Source organism: Drosophila pseudoobscura, chromosome X, assembly GCF_009870125.1.
Source record: "Drosophila pseudoobscura strain MV-25-SWS-2005 chromosome X, UCI_Dpse_MV25, whole genome shotgun sequence".
Lineage (NCBI taxonomy): Eukaryota > Metazoa > Arthropoda > Insecta > Diptera > Drosophilidae > Drosophila > Drosophila pseudoobscura.
In genome coordinates this window covers 47656934-47665708 of record NC_046683.1, presented here as the reverse complement: position 1 = coordinate 47665708, position 8775 = coordinate 47656934, and the positions used below count along the sequence as shown (strand labels likewise).

Here is an 8775-nt window from a genome sequence, read left to right as displayed (position 1 = left end):
TATTGCGATACTTTTCACTAGTTCGGCGCTAAAATTCTTAAAGTTTTATTTTCTTTGGTATTTAAATACCCATGGCCATTAATGGGTTAAACTATACAGAAAATGAGAGTCGATATTTAATGCCAGAAAAATCCCATAACAAACTTCATGTTTTTGTGAGTGAGTTTAGAATTTGCGTCTGAAATTTTTTTTTCCCGCGCAGGGGGAAATTTTTGATTCCGGGATGGCAGCTGTAAGCTTAAGCATAAACGGGGAGCCGGCCGTCCTTCTGCAGCCCGATACTGTTTACCGCATTGGGCGTAACGAAGCATATGAGTTCTGTGTCGCCGATGAAGTAAGTACAGGCAAATGTGTAGTTCTTCCCCAAAGATGAAAACATTGCTTTGTTTTAAACTTGTGCGCCTTAGTCCATGGAGCTGTTTCATGCTATGGCAATTGTCTATCGAGCGGGTGTCCTTCGCGTGAATGCGCTGATGGGAAAGGTATTCGTGAATGGCCTGGAGAACGGCAATGTGGACATCAGCCGAAAGGATGCCATCGATGGAAAGGTAAAGTTACGCTTCGGTAATGTGGCAGCCGAAGCGCAAATTATGGAACCTATTCAGGTATGTGTATCCCAGAGTGGCTCAAGGAAATACATACATAAACAACATTGACATATTTCAGCACCATGATAGCAGTGGATTCGGCGAATCCCTCAAGGACACATCCGTCGATACAACATCAGACAGTCTCGTTATACCAGAAACGGAGGTGCAGTCGGTCAACACAAGTGCTAATACAACGGTTGGTAGCTTCTTTGTACCCGAAACCCAAGCTGTGGTCTTTGATAAAGGAGTCTCGAAGGGCGGCAAAGTTTCGCTGGGCGATGACTTCATGATACCCGAGACGCAAGATCTCCTTAGTACTCCACCAGTTGTTGTCCACAATGAGAACTCCAATTCTATCGATGAAGATGCCTCTGAAATGGGCACGCAGATACGCATTTGCACCCAGGAATTCAATAATTTCGATGAGGATGCATTTGATGACTTTGATTCATCTATGATAATGGGAGATTCTGTGACGGCACTATCGCTTCGTCAGCGCATTGAAAACAAAAACAAACAGGGTATGTAGAACCTATTCATATATGTAATTATTATCATTTAGATAATTTTTCCGGCTTAGATGTCGATAAAAAGGACCTGGAACTGAGTGCCTTAAATTGGTCTGCAACCAATCCAAAATGCACTGTTTTGAATAGCACCAATGCGGGAGAATTGTCTCCTCGCGAACTTGCTTGTATTACACCAGACCTATCCGGCCAAAATCCATCTCAAAATGCAGGAAATTGTACTCCTGATCTATTTGATTTGATGAATGCTGGTAATGTACTGTCCGAGAGATCCGCCACACCAACGCTTTGCGGGCTAAAGCAGTTGATTGTGGCCACCATTGAGACACCAACAGCAACTCCTATCGAAGTGGAGGACAAAGAAAATCAGGACTTTATTGTCACTCCGAGCAAAGAGCCAGCAAGCGAATCTCCCAAAAATGGCAACGAAAATAACGAAACTAATCAGGATTTCATTGCCACTCAGCCGTTTCCCTTTCACTTAAAGCGCAAGCAAGAAAGATTGCAAGCAACCGAATCTCTTAAAGATCGCCCCGATGGCGAGTTCATAAATCAGGATTTCATAGAAACTCAGCCATTTCCTTCGAAGCTTAAACAAAATGCCTTGAAAGCAGCCGACTATCCTAAAGACCGCAGCTATGAGGAGGAAACTAATCAAGATTTCATTGCCACTCAGCCATTCCCCTTATGGAAGAAGAAAAATAGGAACGCAGCTGAATCAACTGAAGAACACCGCGACAGTGAGGACAATCAAGATTTTATAGCCACGGAGGCATTCCCTTCGATAAGCAAGCAAGCAAGTAAGAACACTCCAGAAAATAAAGAGAACATTCCAGTTGAAAAAAATGATACAGAACCCAAAGCGTCTACTTCCAAAGACGCAAAAGGTAAGATAAGAAGATCATTGCACTATTAATGTCAGTACAATTTTACTCATTCCCTATTTAATAACAGATTTGAATTCCCGTACATATAATGAAATCATGGAGATACTGGACAAAATGGCTGCAGGCTTTCCACAGCCGCCTGATGATCCAAACGAACCTGAAATTAAGTTCGTTAAACCTTCCATTATTATGGATGAAAACTATAATGCTAAGGTTAGTTGAACGTATGTACATCCCCGCATGACTTCGTATAATATTTTTCCAACTCTACAGGTTGCCCGTCTAGAATCCATCTATCCGGACGGGGACAGCAAGCGGCTTTGGGGTTTACCGAAATTACCCGAAGTCTTGAATAGCCGCAAAGCCGGATCGGAGTCACCTCCACGTACTAGTAGGTTTCCAAGTGTTTTTGCATATGCGCCGGCCTCGCTTAATACGGATCTTAAATGACTGGGAACCAGAGTGTCGTGTCGTGCTGAGTTCCAGAAGAACACGTTTTCGACCATTAATATTTTCTTGATCATGCCTGTCTGTCCGTCTCGATGAACGCCTTGATCTCAGAAACACTAAGAGCTGAAGCAGCTGAATTGTGTATCCAAATTTTGGTTCGCCCGACCGTCTTCCGCCCCCACAAAGATCGAAAATCTGTGGCATCTACAATTTTGAAGATACGAGAAAATCGAAAACGTGGAATCATAGAGAATGGCCAGTTCTATCAGTTTGCCAAATCTAGATCAGTGGCTACGCTAATCATTCTCTCTTTCTCACTCTTAGCCGTGCAGCTAGATGTTACGGCTGGTGTGGGTGTAAGAAATGAGAGAGAGAGAGAGACATAGCAGTTGCAGAAAAATATTTTTCTCGCTATGTTTTTCCATCTCTTATGACAAGTACCAGCTAAGAGATCGCGGATCGATCCCATCCATCCCCGCGTTAACCAACAATTCGTCCCTTTAAGTCATCGGCTCCGATGCCTTTGCAAATAATTTTTGCAAATATTACAACGATAAATATTCATTAAAAATGAAACCTTCTTAAGCGAGGCCTTTGTGTAAATGAAAATAATCAAGAATTAATGCAACAATCCTTACCAACAGCAAGAAACGCATGTCAACGACGTCTTTCAGACGAATCACCCAGAATTGAGCCCAGAAAACGGCCAGCGGCTGCAGAAAATTCACCCGAACGTAAGGTTTTGGAGTTTATGATCTTCAACCTGCTGAATTATCGTTTTCTTGCAGCTAAAAATAAGTTCAGCCGTCTACCTTTGAATTCGTTTATTGAAGAAGAGGATAAAAAGGCAGCTGACAAGGAGAGTACGCCGGAATTGGTGGTCACTAACACACAGCTCGATGTTGCTTCGCATTCCAAAGTAAAGAAGACAATCGGACCCCAAAAAGAGGAACAGGCATCTGACATGGAAAGTTCACCGGAATTGGTGGTCAAGGTGCGGCCGGGTAGATCAAAGAGGTCGACTAGCACACAGCACGATTCTGCTTCGCATTCCAAAGTAAAGAAGACAATCGGACCCAAAGAAGAGGCACAGGCATCTGACAAGGAGAGTACGCCGGAATTGGTGGTCAAGGTTCGGCCGGGTAAATTAAAGAGGTCGACTAACACACAGTTCGATTCAGCTTCGCATTCCAAAAAAAAGAAAACAATCGAACCCCAAAAAGAGGAACCGGCATCTGACATGGAAAGTTCACCGGAATTGGTGGTCAAGGTGCGGCCGGGTAGACCAAAGAAGTCGACTAGCACACAGCTCGATTCTGCTTCGCATTCCAAAGTAAAGAAGACAATCGGACCCAAAGAAGAGGCACAGGTATCTCACAAGGAAAGTTCACCGGAATTGATGAGCAAGGTGCGGCCGGGTAGATCAAAAAGGTCGACTAGCACACAGCTCGATTCTGCTTCACATTCCAAAGTAAAGAAGAAAATTGAACCCAAAAAAGAGGAACAGGAATCTGACATGGAAAGTTCACCGGAATTGGTGGTCAAGGTGCGGCCGGGTAGATCAAAGAGGTCGACTAGCACACAGCTCGATTCTGCTTCAAATTCCAAAGTAAAGAAGAAAATTGAACCCAAAAAAGAGGAACAGACAGCTGACAAGGAAAGTTCATATTCCAAAGTAAAGAAGACAGTCGAACCCAAACAAGAGGAGCAGGATGTTCCAGATGCATCACGCAGTCGATTAAGAAACGCAAAAACAATCGACAAGATTCAGGAAAAGGCAGCCAAAATTGGGAATACACCCGAAGAAGGAGTCGTTGAAAAGATAGCAAGCAAGCGAGTAGGAAGACCTAGAAAGATCAAAACACCAACATCAACACCGCAGGACACCATAAAGAGTAAGATAAAGAAGGAGAACCCACCAGAGAAAGAAAATGCGAATACTAGTGCAGTGGCAAAACGGAGGGTGGGCAGACCTAGGAAGTCCCAAACACCAACAGAGGATAAACCAGAGATAAAACCAAAAGGTAGGAGAAGTGAGACATCATCTACAACAGATAAGATGACTACGAGGAACACGTCAGAGGAGAAAGCTAAAGGAGAACCACAATCCAAAGCTGCTGAAACTCGAGAATTGGTTGTCATGGCCAAAAAAAAGCAGCTAACAAAATCGACCTCTGTCACTGAAGAGGATAATGGACCAACTACAAGTACTGCAGCAGCAGCAGCACAAAAGGAAACTCTTGGGCGAAGGGGAAGATCAATTATTAGTAAGTAAAAATGTATATTGTGTTCATTGCCAATTGTTTCAAGAGCAAGGGTGTCGTCCCGTTTTCCACTTTGAAGAATAAATATTTTTGAACCCTTGTGGAACCTGTATATGTCTTGTACAAATATAAACGCCCAGTCTACATTTTGATGATTATTAATTTTCTCACAGGCACAGGCACAGGCACAGTCGCGTCATCTCAAGAGAATGCCCTTAAAGGTAAATATGAATAGATAAGTGCTTTCAGCGACAATCATTTATACCCGATTCCATTTTCCAAAGCCATTAACGAACATGTGAGGAAGGCAAAAGGACAAGGAAAAATCAAAATAGCATTCTCGATGTGTAATCTAGCTGAGCTGGCGTCAGTTCTGAAGGCCTTGAAGCGTAAGAATTTGGAGCAGCATTGACATATAACAACATTTATCTACAAATATCACCCTAATCTTTCAGATTCTGTGGAGAAAACGGATGATCCCCTGAACTGCGACGTCCTCATCATGGACAAGGGTGATCGCACGTACAAATTCCTGGTGGGAATAGCTGCCAGTAAACCTATACTCTCCAGTTCCTGGCTTCAATCCATGAGGGCATCGTCTCGTGCAACTGTTCTGACAGAACACCTCTTCTCAGACTCAAACTTCGAGAAGTTGTACAAATTCGATCCCCTTATGGCAATGCAGCATCCACAATTGTTGAGTGGGCTTAACTTTATGCTCTGCGATGGTATCCAACCGAATCAAAAAGAAATGAAAGGCAAGTACTGTAAACACATTTCAGGCTTTTTTCCCCCAATACTATAACATTCGTTGGCCTCCCCTTTAGCAATCATTGAAAGTGCTGGTGGAAAGGTTCACAAAGAACCGCCAGCGCAGGAATTGAATCTGTATGTCATAACTGTAGCCAAGGATAAAAAACGCTACAAGCGAATCCTGCAAAATCGTGCCCATGTCCAGTACATAACCACAGAGGGCATCATGAAGACACTGGTGCAGCATAATCTGGATTTGTTAAACGACCCTAAGGTACAAATTTGAGTCGCGTCTCAGTAAATTGTGCCTTGTTCCTTGTTTTGTGTGGCCATATATATTTCATGTTAATTTTTTTGAAATTACTAAATATATCATAAGATTGTGCTTATTATCTACTCCAATTTCTTTCGCTTGGATCCTGTGGGCTTGTCAAACTGCTGCCGCATGCCTCCCGCGTGTTCATTGTGGAACTTGATGTTGTTCGAGGTCTCCGCATACCAGGGACAATCGAACTTTGTTGTATCCTGATCCACTAAATGAGTGTACTTGGTGCGGCCGCAGCGACCGAAGTTTTTCACCTGCATCACCTTGGGCAGGATGGTCTTGTCGAAGTGATCCTCAAGCGTTGCCTGGGCAAAGTCTCGTTTCAGCACATCGTTCTCCTCGTCCAGGTAGAAAGCACCGCGATGATAGTATTTCTGCAGGAATTTGTATTTTCCTTTGGTGGCCTTGTTCGTGACCATTTTGGGATTCTGCCGAAGCTCCTGGCGTCGTTCCTCTTCGTTGAGACCACGGACCCGGTCGATTTCCAGTTTCTCTCGTTCGGTGCTGCAATTAAAACATTTAATTGTGGTTCACAATTACGTTTATGAGCTACTTACTTGTCGCGTTCTTCGCGGTCCCGCTTCATTCGCTTGAGCTCGCGAAGCTTCCAAGCCTCGTACTCCACCTCGTCGTTGTCGTCGTCCGTGCACACATCTTCTAGGCAGGCTTCATTCGACTCCGGCTTGGTCTTCTCCAGGTCTTTCTTAACACTGTCCTCCACCATTCGCAGGGTGGCTCGCCTCCGCTCCTTGGCCGCTCTTTTGGCCTCCGCCTCTATTTGTTTTTGTTTCTGAGCTTCGCGCTCCTTTTCCTGAATGGTCGCCCGATCTTTTTTCCTTACAAACAGGGGCTTAAGACGCGGCTCGTTGTCCTCCTCGCTTTCGCTTTCTTCTTCGTATTCAGAGCTCTCTGTTTCTGAAGATTCCGATTGCTTTTCATCCTCTTTTTGTAGCACCTCCTCCTCGCGCTGTTGCTGCAGCATTCTCGCCCTCAGCTTTGTACGCCGATTCTCCATTTCCGTGTCACTGAGCTCCGCATCTGTGTCGGATTCGGAGGCAAGTGTAATCTTGTTGGTTCCCCGCTCGAGGTTCTTCTGCTCCTCTGCGTCCTCTTCTTCATCTTCACTGTCACTCTCCACCATCTCGGGCTCGTGGATGTGTCTGTGGCGTTCCCTTCTTTCTCGTTCCATGTCCTCCATATCTACAGGGCGTGCACGCAGGCGTCGCAGACGTGGATCATCCACCTCGGCCTCATCGCCGTCCTCGGCAGGCTTTCCGTCGGCGCTGCCTCTTCGGGCCAGCTCCATCTTGTGGCGTTCAGCCTTGTGGCGCTCCATGCGCTTTCGTGTGTCAATGAAGTCATCCTCATCGCTCTCGTCCGTGCTGGAGTCAACGCGGGCATATTCAGGACGCTTGCCAGATATATATCGCTGGACTTTAACTTTCTGCATGGAAATCTCGCCTGGAAAATCATTGTAAACAACGAGATTGATTGAGATTCATAATTTATCCGCATCATCGCAGTCCAATTAACTTTACCTTTCTCATTGCGCACGGGAACAGCACCCGCAGTACTCTGAATGCCCGAAGGGGCAACGGGAGCACTCATTTTGTGCACTTTACAAAATTGTTAATTTTTTATTTAATTTGCTTATTTTTTAGGTGTGTGTGACCAGACTTATCGATAAAATGTACCGTCCGACCCCCAGAAATGTACCAAAATATACCGTCTCATTTTAAAAATATACCGTTAATATACTGAGGAATTCAAGTTCTATATTTCTCGATTTTTATATTCCGTGGAATATTACTAGCTTTCTAGCACATTTAGCCATGCCCACATAATTTAATTCGATTAATTAATCAATTTTCTACTTGACCGGCACATTAAATACTTGGCTTTGCTTGTTTTTGCCTCAATTTTGGTTTCTCAACAACAATATAGCGACTCGTATGATGGAAAACCGAGCTTAGCCCACTTAAGCCCCCTATATTTAAATAGTTCAACTACACGAGGTAAATGGCGGAATATATTAACGATTGTAAATTCTTATAGATCCATCCTATCCTTCCCTTTAAGTTGCCAAACCCCACGAATCTTTCATCTGAACTGCGCTAAAATTCTTCAAGATTCATAATTTTCCTTTTTTTAATAAAGGTCTGCAATGGGTTAATTGTTCTCTGCCCATGATCGGAATATTCTTTGATTTCAATATTCGGCTCAATATTACTAGCTAGCTAAGATTTTTAGCACTGAAAACATTATTTTATTTGATTGATGAATCAATTTTCTACATGACTGGCTTAATTGGATTGTTTATAAAATAAGTTTGAAGCAAAAGATGAACAAAAATGTTATGATCTACCGTATGATAGATATACGGTATTCGTTATCGATAACGATAAGGCGGGCGTTAGCAGGCCGTTTCAAAACGAAATTCAAAATGATTCATCTTCATTTCCGCAAGGATAAAATTGATTGGTTTCAAATGTGTGAATGACGGAAGTGCTATGACTTAGCACCCCCTAGTATGAAGCCACCAACTAATTGAGACACCAATTAACGATACATATAACACGGGTCGGGCTCGGCTGAATATTTTAGCAATGTCAACGCCCACTCTAATTAATGTAATAATTGACAAATTGACTACTACGCTTTCTTTTAGACAATTCATAAATATTATTGGGTGGCAGACGCGTTCTTGTGTAATATCTTGAATGAAACCGAACAGAGAATATTGTTCAAAATATACTTTTGATTGATATTGCGTTTGTTGGTTCGTTACGACAGCACGCACGCAGCACGTGTGGCCTGCCGGCTGGTTCTGTTCTTTTGTGGTCTTGAAAGAGACAGCGGCCGGCCTGCCTATACCGGACCAAAGTCCAATCACATCTCATGAGTGAGAGGCTCGACCAGTTTTGTGACGTTTGAAGTGGCTTGCATCTTATAAACAAACTTTCCGTTGTTGCTGCTGTT

At 43.6% G+C, this 8775-nt stretch overlaps 2 protein-coding genes across 2 annotated transcripts; one reads left to right on the top strand and one right to left on the bottom strand.

Moving 5' to 3' along the window:
• The first annotated feature begins 110 nt into the window (after positions 1 to 110).
• On the top strand, positions 111 to 5867 carry mu2 (mutator 2). Its single transcript, XM_001353536.4, has 12 exons — positions 111 to 334; positions 408 to 605; positions 667 to 1111; positions 1171 to 2004; positions 2072 to 2217; positions 2278 to 2395; positions 3099 to 3188; positions 3243 to 4721; positions 4892 to 4939; positions 5003 to 5107; positions 5174 to 5476; positions 5546 to 5867. Exons 1-12 carry the CDS (start codon positions 224 to 226, stop codon positions 5755 to 5757), a joined length of 4089 nt encoding a protein of 1362 aa, XP_001353572.3. The 5' UTR covers positions 111 to 223; the 3' UTR covers positions 5758 to 5867.
• Mfap1 (Microfibril-associated protein 1) lies at positions 5770 to 7498 on the bottom strand. The gene is made up of 3 exons (XM_001353535.4): positions 7335 to 7498; positions 6354 to 7257; positions 5770 to 6300 (listed from the first exon to the last, which is right to left on the bottom strand). The coding sequence occupies exons 1-3, from the start codon at positions 7402 to 7404 to the stop codon at positions 5865 to 5867; spliced, it is 1410 nt and encodes a 469-aa protein (XP_001353571.2). The 5' UTR covers positions 7405 to 7498; the 3' UTR covers positions 5770 to 5864.
• Positions 7499 to 8775: the final 1277 nt, after the last annotated feature.

What these genes read in the sequence shown, in the direction of transcription:
- mu2 (XM_001353536.4), top strand. Translation starts at nt 224, where the DNA reads ATGGCAGCTGTAAGCTTAAGCATAAACGGGGAGCCGGCCGTCCTTCTG. An exon ending in AGTTCTGTGTCGCCGATGAA is followed by an intron (nt 335 to 407) that starts GTAAGTACAGGC and finishes TGTGCGCCTTAG; the next exon opens with TCCATGGAGCTGTTTCATGC. An exon ending in TACTTCCAAAGACGCAAAAG is followed by an intron (nt 2,005 to 2,071) that starts GTAAGATAAGAA and finishes ATTTAATAACAG; the next exon opens with ATTTGAATTCCCGTACATAT.
- Mfap1 (XM_001353535.4), bottom strand. Translation starts at nt 7,404, where the DNA reads ATGAGTGCTCCCGTTGCCCCTTCGGGCATTCAGAGTACTGCGGGTGCT. An exon ending in TCCCGTGCGCAATGAGAAAG is followed by an intron (nt 7,258 to 7,334) that starts GTAAAGTTAATT and finishes ATGATTTTCCAG; the next exon opens with GCGAGATTTCCATGCAGAAA. An exon ending in GACCGCGAAGAACGCGACAA is followed by an intron (nt 6,301 to 6,353) that starts GTAAGTAGCTCA and finishes TTTTAATTGCAG; the next exon opens with CACCGAACGAGAGAAACTGG.